The sequence below is a fragment of the Tauraco erythrolophus genome, chromosome 3 (genome assembly GCF_009769465.1).
Source record: "Tauraco erythrolophus isolate bTauEry1 chromosome 3, bTauEry1.pri, whole genome shotgun sequence".
NCBI classification, from domain to species: Eukaryota; Metazoa; Chordata; class Aves; order Musophagiformes; family Musophagidae; genus Tauraco; species Tauraco erythrolophus.
Genome location: NC_141467.1, coordinates 51907190 through 51927075, shown reverse-complemented (window position 1 = coordinate 51927075; position 19886 = coordinate 51907190). Strand labels below are relative to the sequence as shown.

At 43.5% G+C, this 19886-nt stretch overlaps 1 protein-coding gene across 1 annotated transcript in view; it reads right to left on the bottom strand.

The window, feature by feature from the left end:
* The window catches only part of GREB1L (GREB1 like retinoic acid receptor coactivator), a 79979-nt gene continuing 60093 nt past the window's right edge, over positions 1–19886 (bottom strand). The window contains exons 21-33 of the mRNA XM_086608600.1: positions 19313–19557; positions 17713–18275; positions 17116–17218; positions 12240–12395; positions 11904–12043; positions 10027–10188; positions 9493–9697; positions 8615–8780; positions 7124–7351; positions 5539–5680; positions 4504–4704; positions 3163–3301; positions 1–1505 (exon numbers count right to left, since the gene is read on the bottom strand). Of these exons, the coding sequence (XP_086464726.1) occupies positions 1342–1505; positions 3163–3301; positions 4504–4704; positions 5539–5680; positions 7124–7351; positions 8615–8780; positions 9493–9697; positions 10027–10188; positions 11904–12043; positions 12240–12395; positions 17116–17218; positions 17713–18275; positions 19313–19557 (2614 nt within the window). The 3' untranslated portion in view covers positions 1–1341. The remainder of the gene's footprint in view (positions 1506–3162; positions 3302–4503; positions 4705–5538; positions 5681–7123; positions 7352–8614; positions 8781–9492; positions 9698–10026; positions 10189–11903; positions 12044–12239; positions 12396–17115; positions 17219–17712; positions 18276–19312; positions 19558–19886) is intronic.

Below are 19886 nucleotides of genomic sequence, written 5' to 3'. Positions count from 1 at the left end.
CGTGCCAGCTGCATGAGCAGAGCAGAACACTGCTCTGATTTAACCCTGACAACCAAAAGCTACTGCACTGAGTTCATTCCGGAACAACTTCCCGAGGATCAGCACTACATTTGTTAAGAAGAACAATGCGCAACTACCGCCACAACCAGTATTTACAGAGGTCAAGCAAAAGAAAGGGCTGACAGCGTCAGGTGACACGGTCACAGCTCTTGGCTGCTGGGCAGAGCCTCTCCTGAGCAGTCCCAGCTCCCTGGGACTCCCTCCTGCTTCCCTCTGAAGCTTTTGTAAAATACCTTCCGTCTCCCTTGGACACAGGGAGGTTTTTTCCTCTCAAATCCAGCTCGGGCATTGCCACCATCCTGCACATTTTTTGGTGCGTTGACTCACATATGGGTATGACTTGACAGACTTAATCCCAGCTCTGCAGCCAACTGGAGTAGAGTGAAAAGGACATGGAGAGGAATTTGCGTACGGCACCACCACAAAGGCATCGGACCTCCAGTAGAACTCGTTTCCGTAGGCAAAGGAGGGCGGACCATGGGTTTTGAAACTGCCATGAGAGGGAGAACCTGCAGGCGTTTTGCTGGGAAGTTATTCTGGCCTCTAACTGAGGAGAGAGCATCTAGGAGAAGCCTTTTGCTTTGTCCCTGGAGTCGAGGAGGTTCCTAACGGGGCGAAATAACGGTGCCGGGAGAACCTGGGCGCACAGTGCCTGCCACGCGTTTGCCGATTTGTTCAGGTTTAAGTAGTAAACTTTGAACACCTGTGGAAATTTTGCCAAAGACAGTTTCAATACATACACAGTTACAAATGTTAAACTAACACTGCACAGAGAACAAGACTATTCCTTTTCATACAAATATCTACGGTACATTGTAGTTTCAAACCCCTGAGTATTCCTGTACCACAGTACAGAGCTGAAGAGACACGGTGGGCTCTCCTCCACATATCTTCAACAAATTCCACGTGCTGGGTTGCGTTTCATGCAACACATTCAAGCTGGCAGCTGCTGAGAGCAGCTTCTTCCCCCAGCTCAGCTGAATATAAAAAGGATTCTTCTTCAACCAAATTAATGTCCTCTTCCTAGACCCTACGACTTGTTCGGCCGTGTGATTAGTGTCGGCGGTTGTGACCGATGTGAAAATAACTGAAATCCAGGATCCTTTAAGTCATAACTGATGTGGTAATTTTATCCCTAGGAATAAAGCCTACTTGAGAATTGTGGGGAATCCTTTAGAGCAGTCTAGATAAATATCGGTTGCACTTTGCTCCACAGTGATTGTACTTTTTTTTAAAAAAAAAAGTTCTTTTTTTCCTTTGTTAGCGGTGTCTTAGCGAAGCTTATATATGGCGTCCAGTAAGAAAATAGAGTGGTTTGTCATCGCTGCTGTTAGCAGTTTGAAACTCATCCCGAAGCCGGAACTGCCACTCATCCTCCAACTCCAACCGCACTATTGTCTGCCGTAACGAGCTTCTGTCTTGACATATGACACACAGGGTGGCACCTTCAATTGAAAAGCACGTTAGATTCTCAGGGTGCAGAAACAACTCTATTTTCTTCCTTCATTTTCCAAAGATATTTTAAAGAAATCTCTGCTGCTGGTTAGTAACACTTCTTATTTAAAAAAAACCCCAAAGTATTAGCAAGGATCTATCAACAACCAGCCAGCCTTGGCTCAGATCAGTCCCATGAGCCATGGGACAGGGGTGAATGTGTCTCTTTGCAGGAAGGCATGGACAGGGAAAAGGAAGCCCAGTGTGGGGTCTGCTCTGCATCACAGGATGTAGCTACCTGACCGGTGTTAGCATCATCAGCCATAGCAGAGGGTGTGTTAACTTGAATCCAAGATCCTTAAATCGCTACTGATAATTATGCCAAAAGAATAAAGCCTTTTTTCTTTTTTTATGGGACATTCGGGTTTGCACAAGGTCAGTGATGAAACTCTACTAAGCCAAACCACAGCCAGTCCCACAACTGACTCCTGAGAAAGTCTGCTTCAACTCCCCTTAAGTGTGAGAGCTCCCCTTGGTAAAGCACAGTGAGATGAAGAACAAACCCAAATCCCTCATTTCTCTGGCTTAACAAACTTGCAGCCTTCCTTCCACCTGGTGTTGCCAGACTGTGTCGTCATTTACTGAGCAGGAGAGCTGGACACCTTCAGGGCTTTCTCTGTTCTGTGCTCCAGCCCACACACCTGGCACACGGACAAGTTCAGGTTCAGATCCCTCCTCTGCCTGATCTGAGCAGGGAAGGCCCTTCCCACCAGACATCCACTGTCTGTTTTTGTGAAGAAACCACCCCTTGTGCCCAAGAAACAAAAACAATGTTGTTTCAGCCCACAGCCACTCTGGGTGCTTGGAGATGGCAGCACCATCCCCACCGTGGCTGCTGCACGGCTGTGCCTTCCTGCACTGCCCCTGCAGGGGGGTACCGGGGTGGGGCCAAATGGGTGCACGAGCAAACTCTGAAACGTGGTTCCTGGGACTGCCTCAGGGTCACCCCCTCTGCCCTAACCACACGTGCACCGTCCTCCTTCAGCGTGAGACAGAAACGGCTCAGCCGTGGCACCACAAACACACTGGAGCTCCTTAACGCGCTTCAGCGTTACGGAATACCTACAGCAATTTGCTCTTTGTTAGTATTAAGCTAAAATGATGAAGAAAGATTTTAACGAGGTCTATGAGGTTCTGGTGAGGGCAGACCCCATCATCCTCCAGCTAAGAGGTGTCTCGATCTACAGTACTGAGTATGTGTTGCCATTATAGACAGATTACTAGAGTGCCATTCCTCATCTTTGGCAGTATCGTCTATGCTCTAAACTCTCACGGTGCCGACTGCACGATTCACTGACTGCTTTCCATGTACTCTTGTTTTTCTGCGCCTATTTCCATTGGATGTCACTTTAAAATACTCTAATGAATGTAATTTCTCAAAGCTTACCTAAGGTTCAATTACCTGCACTTATCACCAATAGGAAGAGAAGTTTTGTGCACTCCCAAAAGAAACATTCCATCTGTTTCTTTTGAAAACAATGGCAGCACTAACTGTGAAAATAACGGAGCTGTTCAATGAAGCTGGTTATTCTTCTACCTTTCTCTTCTCCTCCGTGCTATTACCTGGCAGGAAAGCACCTGGGACGCCCAGCAGAGCAATGGGATTACCTTTCAGAAACCTGAACCGCTTGAGGAGGTCTGCGCCAACGAAGGAGTCACAGAGATAGAGCAGGAGTCCGCTGAAGAACACCCCTTCGCAGCTGACGTTGACCGAGTGCGGGCGGGAGCTGATATAGCATATAGCCACCTGAAACAGAAGGGGAAAAGAAAGGAAGAAAATGCCTAAGTAAGACTTTAAGTGAAACGGAACATCGCTTAGCGATAACAAGTGAGTCAGCTGGTGCTGGTAAAAATACAATCCAATCGGAACGCGGTATTCAGCAAACTTCCCTTAGGAAATAACACACGGGACAAACTTCTAGATTCAGAGTTGGTCGCCGAGTTTGCAATAGGTCATTTCAGGGCTCTCCGTAACTCAGCTGGATTGCTTCCCTGTGAATTACCTGCTTATAACGACTGCTCAGATTACTTAGGTTTGTTCTAACAAGGACACATTTGTCAAACACAGTAAGCATGCCCAGGAGTACTGACACTGCTGAAGCTTGAGCTCTTCTGCACTGGCATGTCTTCTCTTGCTGACTGACTGCAAGCAGGAACCAGGTAGTTCCCAGCACTGGGGCTCTCCTGTGTTTCAGTGCCGTGACGGCTTTCTGTATCGAAGGCTGTTCTGTATCTCTATCTTGCCATTGACCTCCATGGAATTTGTTGGAACGAAACCCTCGTTAGACTCTCGCCCTGCTTCGGGCCCAGTTCAAATTGACCAATGGGTTCAAAAATTCTGATCTGCCTACCAACAGACACCTAAGACATACATGAAAAAACCTAGTCTCTCTAGAAACCAGGTTCATAGGAAAAAAAGCATCTAAAAGGAGAGCTGCATTACAAAGGATGAGCTTTGTCCATCAGTGAAGCAAGCCACCAGAAAAGGGTCATATCAGAAACTCTGTTGGCCAAAACAAGTTTGTTGCAAGGACAAATCAAATGCAGACGATAAAAGGCCGTATGGGTATGACAGAGAACTAGAAAAATTTGTGGATACTTTTTGTACAGACAGCTACACAGCGCACCAAGTTCTGTCAAGAATGGCATCACTTTCAGGTTTTTGCTTCATATGAAATATTATTTAAGACAGACATGCTCAGTTGCTTTGCAAGTCACATCAACCCATCGCAGACCTCTGGTCTCTACCCACACCAGCCAGCCAGGAGGCCTCACTGTCAGTCTTCCAGGGCAGTTGGTTCTTTAGCTCCAACAGCAGAGTCTCACTGAGACCAAACTCTTCAAATGCTGCCCTTGATGCTGAGAGACCATAAAAGAAGGGGTTCTCAACACAAGAAAGACGCTGAAGTGAAGGTAATGATCCCCATTACCCCTACAAATATTTTGTACCTCAAGCCCGATGTTCAGGTAGCAGTCAATGGCCAATACCGGGTTCTTGAAGTTATGAATGGCCTTTGGGAAGAGTTTGTACGTTGCATGTTGAAGGAACTTCTCGAGGAGGAACTGAGACGGGGCTGCCAACAACGTATGCTCACTATCAGGGGCGCAGACGTACTGAAGAGGCATTATTGGTGCCAGGCTGTCCGAAACCTGCAATGAAACCAAGGGGAGCCCCTTTTAATCTACCCACTCAGTGTATCTTCTCGGCAGGAGTTCCTCTAGTTGGGGAAAGGATCACCATGACAGGGCAGGACAGAGAAAGCTGGGGTAATGAATCAGAAATCCACACTCGATTTTTACACAGCACCATGGCACAGAAATAAATGAATGACTTGTTCTGGGGTTGCTAAGTACTTCCTGCGGATATCTGCTAGCCTACAGAAGGGACATAAAATAGGGAATTCAAATTGTCACAATGCCCTTCATCCTGCTTTACTCCTGGACAATACAGGAAATGACATCCTCCTTGTGTGGAGTCATCCACAGAAAACGTTTTCTACAGAGTTTTCTCATAGGCCAGTCCATCACTACGGATTCCACTGCAACCACAAGAACAGGAAAAATCAGAAAATGACCTTCCGAAATACTCAAATCCAAGGTTTAGTCAGTTAAGTCTGAAATATGGGAGTGAGTTTTTAAAAGAGGGATGGTGTGCGAGGTCTTTAAAACCACTGGGAACACAAATGGTAAGAATCCTAGATTAAAACCAATCCTTTGAAATACACCTCCATTTAAAGCCAGCACAGGTGTAACATACTCCGTGTAACATATTTGGTATCTCCAGCCTGTTAAATTATTGTTAATAATTTCTAATTGGCAAAATATTTATTATTTTCTATTTCTGATGTGGCAGCTCTACCACGGAGTAGCCCCTGAATGTCAGATAAGCACTAAATAAATCTGAAGAGCTGAAGAATTCATTATTTCTAGGGGAAACAGGTCTTGATTTTACCCCTGTGTGACGGAGCATACATCCACACTCACCATGATTTTTGGCTTAACGACAAAGTCCTTTTGTCCTCCAACCTGAATATGCTTCTTCATGACACTGAAGTTGTTGAAGCGGCAGATGAGCAGGCCGCTGCTGTTCGTCCGCAGATTAAAATCCACGTCTTCGCAGAAATACCTGGACATTAAGCACAAGATCACTAAACCGGCTGTGTGGCTGCGGCGCATGAGCAAACATTCACACTCCCGCTGCTGAAACGCACCGGAACGAGCTCAGCAGAGCTTTTCGGAGACGGTGCCTACGCAAATTCTCCACACAGCTCTGAAGACTCGATCCTTCAGTGTGCTCCTGGTGCAGGAAAGCAACTTCTGGTCATCTTACGACCAAACAAGTCTTCACTTTTCAGCATGTCTGTATGTGTCCTCCCCATTCCAACAAGTCTGGTTAGCAATCTCATCCTCTTAAAGTCAATCATTTCTTCCCCACCTTTTCCTTTTTTTTTTTTTCCTTTATATTTCTTTTTTTTTAATATATAAAAAAAAACTAGAACTGAGAGAAGCTCTGCAGTGACCAGTCTCCATTTCTCAACAAGCCAGTTCTGTGTGACATATTTTTTGATGAACTGCAATCAGGGGATAAATGTGGCTTTGACAAATACCCGGCTAAGGGAGACAAAGCAGCTGAGAACTAACACTTATCCTGCGCTATTTATGATGTAATTGCTCACTTCTGTGGGCTGATTCCCATCTCATGATTCAACCAGCCAGAGAATGTGAAATCAAGAGCTCTGGAAGCCACACCAGAGCCCAGCATGCACTGACAGGCTACAGTTCCTCATCAAATACACAGAATCCCTGAAACCAGCAGCAGGAGACTAGAGTGAGATGCCTCAGGGCCAGTCTATGGCTAGCAGAGACAGGGTTTATTCTAAACTCACTTGGCCAGGGAATGGGGGAATTGGATATTGCTTCAGTTTGTGATCAAAACTAGAGGTAAAGCCCCATGACAATAGTGCTTCATAGCGAATGCTTTAGGCTGGATTTAGGTGAGGAGGGGAAAAAATGGAAGGAAAGAGTGAAAAGTTATTTACTCATCTGTTTTTACTGCAAATCTGAGCAGCAACATGGAGGACAGCTGACTCTGAAGGAAATACAAGGAATCCCTCCTCATAGCATTTGACATAGCAATGGTGGAGACATTACTGATACTCTTGTTCTTAGTCATGCAACAGGCTCCTGCCTCTTACAGAGGCACTCTGGAAGCGCCACGCTCTTCCTGTGACTGATGTGATTTTGGCCTCCTTTTTCCTCTCTTTGGTCTCCTGGTTACTTTTTTCTCCTAAGTTTTTTCCTTCCTCCCTGCCTTTTCAGTCCTCTGTAGCCCTCCCTTGCCCTTGCCTCATGGTCTGCCTCTCCCAGGTTTTTAGGCTGATGGTAAGTTTATTTTGATGCCTTATTCATTGAGACACAATGTATATTACTCTGTGTTTTATTTTTGTGATTGCGTGCTCATTACCTTAGACAGGATCTTTCTGTTTATCTTGACAGCATTTAGAAATGTGGTGACAAGATTCTTATCATGACAGCATATTATTTTACCACATAAATATATATATCCTACCTGTTTAGATCATATTGCACATTCTGGGTCAGGTCTATGTTGAGCAGTATAAAATCACGCACGTGGCACCTGGAGAACGGAGACTTTGCTTTCCTGGCATTCAGCTTGCTGTTCCATTTCTGAACACCCAGTATTGCATAATGAACAATTTTAGGGGTGGCTTCAATGTGTTGGAGGACACTTTTCAGAGATACATTCTTGCTGGAACCCCCAGGCTCCAGAGACTGGCTGCAAAATGTGATCATACACAACATACAAACATGGCTTATTAATTTTATGTAACATACACTGCATATAAGTACATATACGCATATACTATTTACAAGGGTGTGTAGTGACAGAACAAGGGGCAATGGCTTTAAGCTGAAAGAGGGGAGATTTAGATTGGATCTAAGGAAGAAATTTTTCACTCTGAGGGTGCTGAGGCACTGGAACAGGTTGCCCAGAGAAGTCGTGGATGCCCCATCCCTGGAGTATTCAAGGCCAGGTTGGATGAGGCTTTGAGCAACCTGGTCTAGTGGCAAGTGTCCCTGCCCATGGCAGGGGGCTTGGAACTAGGTGATCTTTAAGGTCCCCTTCCCACCCAAACCATTTTATGATTCTATGTGTATACAATGGACCAAGTAATTCCATTAAAAATTGAGAGTGTTTACTCTAGATGCTGTAAAAATATATACATAAACTTGGACTTTTCAAACAACAGCCAACTAATCTTTTTCCATCAATTTAGTCATTACAAGAAAATGGGCCTTTTGGCAGAATAAGGTCTTAAACAGCAATTTAGAAAGGGAAAAGGAATCACGTTATGCACAATTTCTAGAAGGCTATTTTCTCCATAATGGACAGCATAAGTGCTGAGAAGAGCCAGAGCTTAATGCCTTCTAAAATGCTGAAGTTCCCAAAATAAACTGTTTTCATTGCGAAACATAAATGGAATCAAAACAAATCAGGGAAGTAACATATTGAGAAATGACTCAAATAGTCACTAAAAGCAAGAGTGGCTTTAGGCAAAGAACAAGCACAAGCAGAGGTCTGTTGATTGTACTGACTGTGGGATGCAGATTAAGGGTAAAGCCAGGTGGAAATGTTCAACAGCAGGAGGCTGGATGTTGGTGGTCAATGAGACAAATCTACTGCCTTCCTAATGCTCTGAGTGAAAGAGCTGATTTTTTGCATTTTAGACAATATATCTAATGTCCAAGTGTACAGTTCCTGGGCTATCTGAATAATAATTGATTGAACAATGACCTCTGTGAAGCCCTTTGTTCAGGCAGCCTGGTGTTCTTGCATCAAAGCCACTGCTGAAAGCTGCTTTCCCGTAGCAATATTTCAAGTACACTACCAGCACCTCCAGCTGCCCAACTGCCAACAACTTTTCCAGTCGTCTGGTCTTTCATACCCTGTCAGATGCTAGAGATGAGCCTAAGCCGCAGGTGTGCTGCTGTCTGTGCTGGATCAGTGCAGGGATCCCAGCGCTGCGTGGTTACTTACCTCGACTGTTCGTGGACGCTGTGCATGTTCCATAAGACACAGGAGTCATCCATGACCACAATAAATGGCCACACGCACTGGCGCTTGACTCCTAGTTCTTCCAAGCGGTTTCGTTCCAGTTCTAGATTATGGTAGGAAAGTTCCTTAATAAGAAACCTGGCAGCACCTGAGAAAATACCATAGTGAAAACATATGGAGATCTTTATTAGACTTTATCACTCTCTTTCCAGAGAAAGGCTACATGAATGTCTGCAGTCATTACCCTTTATGAACGTTGTGCTGATAACATCTTAGTTTAAAAAGAAATCAATATGTCTTTTTCAATGTGAGTAAATCTAGAAGGCATATACCAAGAAGACTGGACCTTTTAAGAAACTCTATTAATGCCCACAAAATCACGTTTGGCAAAGTAACTTGAACCAAGAAGGGGCTGAGATTCTAAAACTGAAGCTACTTAAAATTTCTTGCAGGAAAAAAAAAAAAAAAATCAGCATCCATGAAAATGAAGTCCGAAGTTCAAGCCCCCAGTGTTCAGCTGCAGTTAATATTTAGCTTCAGGTAACTAAAAAAGTTGCAATTTGAAAAGTCGTGTGTAAAATGTCTAGAATAAACGTTCGCACAGCAGGGCTGAGTAAAACGAGTGAAGATGGCCTATAAAACATCAGATTTTAAATTGAGAAGGCAGCTATCAATACAAACATATATTCCACATCCCTAACTGCAGTTCTTACACACCACTGCATTTTGCACAGATATTGCTGCTATTATCACAGCACGAATGCGAGAGGCTGCTGCAATGTTTCCTTCAACAAAATGATCCACATTGTCCGACAGGGGTTCTGATATCCTCACAGCAATGCATTGATGGTGTTTCTTACCAACGCCAGCGTTGTTGAACATGCCTGGCAGGACGAGCATGATGTGGTTGGGCCAGTATTTACGGTAGAGAGGCATTTCATACTCCTTGACTACAAGGAGGTGAAGGTGGCTGATGCCTTCCATGGCATGGTAGAGGTTCAAGAGGCCATGCTCATGACGTCCACTTGATGGAGTGAAGATAGGACTCTTGACTGCATTCAAATTCTGCTGGAACAGGAGATATTTTGGCAACATTAGATAAAAAAGCAGGTTATTCCTGATATGGATTTTTATTTATTTATTGTTTATACCAGATTTTAAGATCATTGCAACACATATGAACTGGAAACTAGGAATGCAAAAAGGGATGACTGTCCTCAAAAACTCCACTTCTCAGGACAGTCAGGCAAGAATTACGCAAAGGACTTTTTTAAAACAAAAAGAAAACAGAAAAAAAAAAGCACCCAGCCAACCACCATTAATTTGCAAATTTATGTCAAGTTGACTGCATTCAGCACATGTAGTCAGCAGATGGATAAAAGCAGCACACGCACCTTGTCAGAAACAAGTGGGAGACGCATGCTTTCTAGATGTTTTCCCTGTTTGCTGAAGACGAAATGGTTCTCTTTGGACTTGGGGATTATAAAATGAAGTTGAACCTCTTCTCCTAGCATCGAGGATGAAAACGTGAACGCATGCAGAGTGGAGTCAGATATCTGTATAAAACAAAAAAAGTGGAAGAAAGATTGGCAAACAGGTAACCCAGAAGGAGTCTATGGCAACCTGCTCTTACACTCACATTACTGGAAGCCATCAGGGAAGAATATCCAAAACATTCTATTTCAGTAACTGAAGTTAACTCTATTATATTCTCATTTTCCTTTACCATAAGCCACATTACTTAGGCATGCAACTGGCCTTGTTATTAAAGCAATCAGCTTTCTGTACCAGTAATGATCTGTGGCCAAACTGGACTCTTCTGAAGTCCATTTGAGCTGGAAATTATTTATTGGTATTTACAAGAAGTGAAGAATATATATACTAGGAAACAAACTGCCCCCCAAAAATTTACCAAAAGATTGAGAGAGCAGTGTAGTGTGGTTGTGCCTCCACAACAGACTGCAGTGCCATTCAGACACGTCAGCAGCAGCAGGGCTGCTTTAGTATAGTATCTTTCCTGTGGCAATACTCTTCTAGATAGCTAGGTAACCAAGGCAGACCACGCCATTAACAAGGCTATGAGGAATCTGAGTGAGCTTAAGTTTGCACAGTGCTTCACTGAAGCGTGTAAGTGTATACAAAGTGCCTACATATCTGATAAGATTTCATCCTACACAAGTTATCTGTCTTACTACCAGGTCAAATAATTTACTCTTAGTGGTCATCTTTCTCTAATCTTTACTAAGGAATCAAAATAATCAGCCTAAGTAAAATGAAAGGGGCTTTATTAGGTTCTGTTAAAGCACTGAAGAATCTCTCTCCCTTCACAGTGCTTGCTATCCAATGACTCCCCTTTGGATGTGTAATTCCTCTGAGTTCAGTTATCATAATTCTATATACACAACTCACACTTGCACATACAAGTAGATATTTATATTTATTACTAGTCATTATATTTGACCACATGCACAAAGATGAGTGGAGTGAACGACAGATATCCTTTGAGAGGATTTGCTTGTGTCGACGTACTTAATAAAGCATGAGGTCTAAACCAGATCCGCTGGTGCTGCTCTAAGGTAATTAACGTTGTACATTGCCAGGTCGGTGTGTCTACGCTGTGTCAGGTTAATAGCAAGCTGTTGGAAAAGATGAGCAAGCAAGGGAAGAACGATTTGAGATAAGAAACCTCCAAGTAAGCTATTGGTAGTGGTTAAGAGAGAATGTCTGAGCTATTAACCAGGAATAATATTACCTGGCAGTTTCCTGCAAGCACAACTGTTTGTTTTAGAGATCAAAAGTTTTTTAATTAGACGGTTAAAAATGATCATTTTTGTCTAGTGACTCATAAGTTACTGCTGAGAAGCATGCACAGTTACATACAAAGGGAGGAAGAAATAGGCCTTCCAGTCTCCCACCACAGGTGTGGATGGCTGGCATTTAGGTAAGACAAGCATCTCTCAATTTTACAGTCCTCTCCCATGAGATACCACGAACACTCTGGGCAGGCTGAATAACACTTTGGCTTGAGACAACTAGTCACAATATTCACCCTTTGTCAGTGGCAGCTGGAGAGGAGAACTGCTCATGCAGAACGCAGCATACATAGTTGATGCTCCAGGGTCTGTAGCTCAATATCTCCCCTGAGAATGGAAGAATTAAACAGTTCCATCTCAGGGAAGGTGAAAGCATGAGTCCTGAGACCAGAGCGGTACGCCTGGAGAAACCACAACAAACTGAAGGATGCAGTTTACCCTTGGACCTTGACACCAACCTGTGCGGCGGGATTAATGTCCATATACTGATGGCACTGCTCACAGTGATGGAACGTATTGTAAGCTGCATATTTAGTCAACATCATGGACACAGTCTCCCGTTTCTTAGGTTCCTCTGATTTTGTTTCTTTGCTTGTTTCTGTTCACAAAGAAAACAGAAATTTTATGAATGTTAAAAACAAAGACTCTGATCCCCGTAACAATTGTAAAGAACACACAAATTGTTTTGTTTCATTTCGTTTCGGAGATTAAAGGCTCTTGTGAACTCATGTGTTCAACCAAACCAATAAAACCTGATTCTTTGTAGGAACGTAGTCCTAAAAAACTCTACTCACCTTGTTTCACTCTTGACAGTTGTTCTGTGTATACGGGACTTATAGTTCTGTACTTGGGGTCATGTACATTCAGGTCAAAAGACATTTTGCTGAAGATCTCAATATCTGGCCAGTGGTCATTGCTAGACTGAGTAACTTCACTGTTTTCTGCATGATCTGCAACAAGACACTTCAGGTAAGCAGTATCAGACACCCACTGAATGGTGTTTACGTGAAGTTTGCCGATTTACAATTGCACAGGAACTCACACAGGTGCACATGGACAGACGTCTTTGAACACAATAAATATTACCAAAATTGAAATTATAATCCACACAAAGCCATTTCAAAGAAATGGCAATTCCTTAGAAACTGTGTGCAGGTGAAGGATACCTCACAGGTATCTTTCTGCTCTGCTCCTCATCGAGCTGCTGAGGTATAATTCACTCTGGTTTAAGCACAAAATGCTCAAATGAATGGTCTTATCTGTGCAGGAGACACAGGTGTAGTCTCAAGCCTCTCTATGGTGGAATGAGGAGCACTGGGTAAATGAGAAGCAAAAGTATCCAAAGGCAGAAGAATGAAAGGAATAGGAAAGAGGCTGTACAAATTTACAAACTAGTAGCTGGTGGTACATGATAAAGGCAGTAAAAGACACATTCCTGTTAGAGAATGGGATGTGGCCAGCAAAGATCAACTGGAACTTCTTTGCTTTGATTCAACAGAGAAGTCTCAAGTAGAAAATCAAGTGTAAGTAATGGGAACATTAGAAAGCACCCACCAAAGAAAACAACCTTGGACTGCAGCTTGAACATGAGTCAATTCAGTTTAAAAGGCGATGGAAGAACACACAAAAGGAGGTGTGTAACTGAGGTTACTGATTTTAGAAAAGCAGATTCAGATGAAACGAAGGTTGGGTCTATGGATGAGTACATGCTCACCCTACCCTGACTGACCTAATAGCATGCGAGCCAGCAGTAGTTTAGAGGCCATTAGCCTCACTGGCACCGTGTTACACTCAAATCAACATACGCCACGCTGCAGGTCAGGTGAGGCGTATTAGTTTGTCCACACAGACAAATCCTGAGAAAGCTCACTCTGTAAGTCAACTGGCCTGAGAAAACCAGGGACTTGCCTATGAGCAAGACTCAGACTTCTTGGAATCGCAGTTGCCAAACAACCAGTAACGAGCATACCAGGAACTATGTCAAAAAGGACATTAAGAACAAAGTCCATGAGGAATGGAAAAAGCTCACCAGTGAATGAAGTTTTGTCTTAAATGTCAACAAGTGTGAGATAAAATACACTTTGCCAAATGCCAAGCTAAGGTAGACCTCAGAGAAGTGCATGAAAAAAAATAACAATTTTCTTTGCTATATCATCTCAACTATATAAATTAAAATAATTTCTTTCATTTTCTTTTTACTTTGATGATTATGTTTTCAAGATAATAAAAGGTTTACTATAAGCCAAGATGGAAACAAAGCTCTAAAAGCTTGATACACACTCAAAACAGAGATAAAGAACAATCTCCATGCCAGCTTTCTGAAAGAACAGGTACGTGAAATCAGACAGGAGCCCGATGTCAATGCAAGCACAGCACATACGTCATAACTATTTAAGAGGAGACACAGTAATCTACGGAGCTCTGGGTCCATTCCTTTGACCTTGGTAATATTCAAAACTTGGAGAGGGTTAAGGAAACAATTAAAGATGTTGAAGTAAATGAAAAATGTAATAAAATGCAACATGGGTTGACTGAAGAAATCCTGTGTTACTTTCACTATACAGTTATGACATAGCTATTTCTCTGAACAAAGGAAATGCAACACATCTGTATTGTGCTTGCGTGGCAAAGTTTTGGTAACGGGGGGGACTACAGGAGTGGTTTCTGTGAGAAGCTGCTAGAAGCTTCCCCCATGTCCGACAGAGCCAATGCCAGCTGGCTCCAAGAGGGACTCGCTGCTGGCCGATGCCGAGCCCATCAGCGACGGTGGTAGCACCTCTGGGGTAATGTATTTAAGAAGGGGGAAAAAAAACTGCTCAGCTGCAGTCAAAGAGAGGAGTGAGAATACATGAGAGAAACAACTCTGCAGACACCAAGGTCAGTGAAGGAGGAGGGGACAAGTTGCTCTAGGTGCCAGAGCAGAGATTCCTCTGCAGCCTGTGGTGAAGACCATGGTGAGGCAGGCTGTGCCCCTGCAGCCCATGGAGGTCCACAGTGGAGCAAAGACCCACCTGCAGCCTGTGGAGGACCCCACGCCAGAGCAGGTGGGTGCCCAAAGGAGGCTGTGACCTCGTGGGAAGCCTGTGCTGCAGCAGGGACCTGGCAGAACCTGTGGCCCCATTGAGAGAGGAGCCCACACTGGAACAGGTTTGCTGGCAGGACTTGTGCCCCATGAGGCACCCATGCTGGAGCAGTCTGTTCCTGGAAGACTGCACTCCATGGAAGGGACCCACACTGGAGCAGTTTGTGAAGAACTGCAGCCCGTGGGAAGGACTCATGTTGGAGAAGTTCATGGAGGACTGTCTCCCATGGGACCCTGGATGAGGGGAAAAGTGTGAGGAGGAAGAAGGGGCAGAGACAATGTGCGATGAAGTGACTGCAACCTCCATTCCCTGTGCCCCTGCACCACTGGGAGGGAGGGAGGAGGTAGAGAAATTGGGAGTAAAGTTAACCCCAGGAAGAAGAGAAGAGTGGGGGGAAGGTGTTTTAAGATTTAGTTTTGATTTGTCATTATCCTACTCTGATTTGATTGGTAATAAATCAAATTAATTTCCCCAAGTCAAGTCTGTTTTGCCCATGGTGGTAACTGGTGGTGGTCTTCTCCCTGTCCTTCTCTCAACCCACAAGCCTTTCACTATATTTTCTCTCCCCTGTCCAGCTGAGGAGGGGAGTGATAGAGCGGCTTTGGTGGGCACCTGGTGTCCATTCAGCGTCAACCCACCGCAGCATCTTATCCTTCTGGACTTAAGTATTTGATATAATACTATATGACAAATTATTAATACAGCTGAAGAAAATGGAGACAGTGAATGGTCTGTAAATTTAACAAGTTGATTAAACAGAAGATGGCAGCATGTAACACCATAAGCATTAAGGCAGATGGAGATTACCAGTAAAGTTAAGAGATCAGCAGAGGGGCACACTGTTTAATATTTTCCCTAATATCATCAACTCAAAAAAAAAAACTGGCTGAAGTTTGCTGGTGGCATTCTCTAAGAGTCATTGTCAATATAAAGAAGGAATCTAAGATCATCCAGAAAGAATTCAACACCCTTGAAAACTGTTAACAGAAACTGGACGATATTTATCAGAAGAAAATATGAGTCATACATATAATCAAGGACTAATAGCAAGCATTTCTGCAGCAGGTTGGGAGCACTTCAGTTGGAATAGTTCTGAGTTGCAGTGGAGCACACGAGTACAAGCTCCATCTCAGTGCCAGTGAAATGGGAGAACAGAAAAGACCAGTGCAACCATAGGTTTCAACAATCATGGGGCTTTCAGTGGGGGCAGGGGAACACAGGAGCTGCTGTACACGGGCTTGGTTAAACATCTTGCAGAATACCACATTCAGGTCTGGTCATTCATGTACCAGAAGAATAAATTGAAAATAGATGTGCAGGCCAGAGCTACTAAACCAGTAAGGAGAACAAAGAGACTGTCATTTGTGAGGACCCTATAAGAAGATCCAGGCTACCTAGATGAACACTGAGAGAGGGTAAGGTTTCTGTCCGAGTACACCATAGACGAAAACATCAAAGAAGAGAAAAAGTATGTTAATTTAAATAAACATTTCCTTTGGTTCTAAAGAGAATGTTTATAATTGGCATAGGAACATCTTTAGGCTGGAGAATAAAAAAATATTTTCAGCCATCAGAACACTAAGGCTTTTGGAGAGCATTCCAACAGAAGTAGTGGGAACAAAAAAGCCACAACCAAAAACCCCAAACAAACCCAAACTGCTCTTCTGATGGAGTTCCACGCATTCCTGGCAGGGGTGTGACAGGTTGCTGTGACTACAGCAGGCCAGACGGCATGACGCAGAACTTCTCTTACATTTTGGTATTTCATCCTAAGTTTCTAGGGTACTTTAGTTCAAATAACGAAAGAATAACAGTCCCCGAAGCTCCAAGTCAAGGGGAAAATAATTTTTCTTTTTTTTAATTTAATAGCACTTTCTGAGCAGAAATACAAAACAGTCCTTTCAAAGGTTTGACAGCAACTGCATTTTCAGATGCCAGTCTAATGGTCACGAGATTTACGCATCATAGAGTTATCTTCACTACAAAACCATAGAGTTATGTAAAGAACACCCTGAAGAGGACCTATTTTTAAAAGGGTTTGTGTGTCTCGAGGCGACATCCTGCCACAGCAGTTAATGGATCTGTGAGATCTGACAAATGAGCACAAATCCAAAGAGGTTCCCCCTCCCCTTTTTCCTCAGCATAAGATCTGTAAACTGCAGTTCTACTGAAAACTGATATCTAATGTATAGTTGAACATAAATAATAATGATGTTTTGGCCAGAAACAAAATGTCTCATCTGCTTAAAAGCAGCCAGTGCTTAAAAAGTAGCAAGGAGAGATAACATGGGCCAATGTTGCCCATTTACAGTTTTGTGTTCACTTCCATTTTAGTGCTATCCAAATATATCAATCCAAAATACATTTAATAGTTCTCAGCTAAGCCCAATATAAAATTTACATTTTTATTCACCTGTATTTAAATAAATGTGGATGCCTACAGTAAGTCTAGCTACACAGTAATGGACAGGGGAAGTGGTAGGTGTAATTTATAGTCTTTCCGTGAGCCTAAAAATTTGTCACTGCTGAATCATACACAACAGAGGCTCATTAAAATGGATATTAAGAATGACTACTAAATACTTACTGGCATTAATCTCTTCTTCATCGTACACATCTACTTCCAGCAACCGGATCAGCATGCGGAAGAGAATCCTTAGAAACTGCAAGTATGAGCCAGTCTTTCCCACCTGCGCCAGAGACAGAAAAAAGTCCAAATCCCAACTCAGACTAATACAAAGGAAGGATACGTTTCAGATAAAGGCCTTTGGGCTTACCCCATTCTAGCTCTGCCTGAAAACATAACAAGATGAAATATTCCCCATTATGTCAAACAGTATTACAAAATTGATCTGTGAGCAAAACTTGGCCCACAGCCTACATCACTTTTGTACACAGGGAGATCAGCAGTGAAAACTGCTTCTCTACTGCTATGCTCATGACAATTTTATGCCCAGTGCCATCCATACATATTTCATTTAGGCTAAAACACGACATACAGCATCGCCCTTCCCCTCTTTACCACTTCCAGCACGGGCTTAACCTTAAAATGTAACTGATTTTTGACCTTGAAACACATCACTGCATGCAATCTTGCAAGAGGCCTTTACGTTATGATCCGCAGCCCTCATCACTGCTCCTCTCGTCCTGCTAATAAGGCAAGAGGAAGGAACTGTTCTCTTACTTGTGGTGGTCCTGTCAAAAGCAGCCGCCTGGGGTGAAAACTCCTGGAGCCGGACGCGTCACTCTGATTGCTGAAGTCCGCGTGGTGCTGTCGGGCTGTTGTCCACTGCCTGTAGTAGAGAGACTGCTCTTCACTGTTCATGTCCTTGTGAAGCAGAGGCCTCAGAGAGCTCAGCCAAGACACATCGGCATGAGGCAGGAGGGAAGAGGAGGAAGGCAAATTCCCAGTTTTCTGTGAGCTCAGGAGACAGTAGGCAGCTTTTGACAGGATGACGATGCGTGGCAGGGCAGCACGGAGGGCCTTACTGTCTTTGGCCAAATGGGCAGGCCACCGAAAAGTCTGGGAAACCGAAGACAGGGATGATAGTTTCAAAGTGGTGCTGCTCGCCATCTGGTTGCCCAGGGAATCGCATTCTTGTTTCAGGGTCTCTCCAGCTGTGAAACTGGGGTAAGCTCCCTCATCTACTGAGCTGTGCGCCACAGTCTGAAAGTTAAGCGATGGTGCTTGCTTCTGAGACTTGTCTGCAGCACTCGAGGAGCTCACGCCGTTGTCAGCCAGGGAACCTGGGGAAACAAAGAGCAGGCAATGAACAGATACCGGCCAACACAAGAAAATCATGAACTCATTTGATCTATGGGACAATCCTAATGTACAAATACTTCTGCTTGAGGAGTGCTGCTGTGGCTTAGGTCAGTGTTTCACCATTTAAAAAGAAATCATTGACATTCATCTGTGTCTCTTGCTGGACAGGCAACGGCCTTTCTGCTAGGGTTCAGAGTCCAAACACAAGTGTCCCAATCCCAGTCTCTGTATGTTAACTACCATTTTGCATCTGGCATTTGGAATTTGATAGTACAACCTTCTGAAATTCATGTATAACACACCATTGTATACATAGATCAATTTGACCTTCCTTTCTATGGAGAACAGAGCATTAATTTCACTGCAACTTTAATGTGAACTGGTCTATGCTTTCTCCTCCATACCAATCAGGTTTAGCTGGTGTATGGGAAGATCTGGTGTATGGCAAAGGTTCAGTTCAGCTGCCTTAATACCTCAAACTTATAGGGAAACAAAGGAAGGACCCAGAAGTGCCTGAGGAATGCAAGGAAGGAAAGGCCTGGTGGGAGATGATGCTCCATTGATGCCTGAAGAGGCAGGGCAAGACCCAGTCATTCTATAGGTCTTGGTAAGGAGGCAAATATCCGACCTCACTCATAGCTACCCCTGCAGTTACAGAGCATTTTTCTATTCAAAAAATTTTACACTGTTTATTTCTACTCTGATTTTTAAGATCTTTTCAGTATCCACCAGATGAAACTAGCAACAAACGTGAAATGCAAGTTTAAAAATAAAAATCACAAGGGACCCTTAGCTACGGCATACCACCCTCCCACTGCAACACCATCCTTCCCTTTTAGCTGTACACAGGTAAATTGCTCACTGTGGAAAGAATCTGCTACCAACATTTTATTGCCTAGCTTGCAGCACGATACAGCTACGCAACCCACATTTGACTAAACATCTCGATGTTTGCATTCAAATTCCAATGACATAGGAACGAAGACTTGTTTTTCTGAGCAACAGCAGGACAACTGACCTGAGGTTCCAGTGACAGCGCTGCTATTACTCTGGGGTCGGTCCAAGTCTATCAACAGCTCATCAGAGTCATTCTCGCTACCATTAGCCTTCTCGTGCTCCTTCTCACTAAGGTCAAGAGCTACAATAGGCCCTCGAATTGCCTCCTTCGATACGTAGCAGCATGCCAGGCCTACTTCTTGCTCTAATGCAGTCCGAGTTAAGTAGCTTGAGTCAATTAGTCGAAGGTCACAGTATTTCAATGACCTAAAAAACCCAATCCAAGGAAAAAAAAGAAAGTGTCGTTTTCTCTGACTTTGAAGAATACTCCTTATCTTTAATAGCTTTATAAATATTCACAAACAATTTTATTAGCCAGTAAATATAAAATTATTTTTAAATATTCAGCATATAAGTTATGCTTCTTGGTACTTTGCACAGACATTCACTGACCCACACAATACAGAAACTTTACTTTTCACAAACTGCAGTTTCCAAAATTTTAAATTGTTCCCAAATAAAGTCTAAAGTACACTTTTATATAAAAAATAGTCAGACAGTATCAAACCACTTATCCACCACCCCCCAAGTTATCT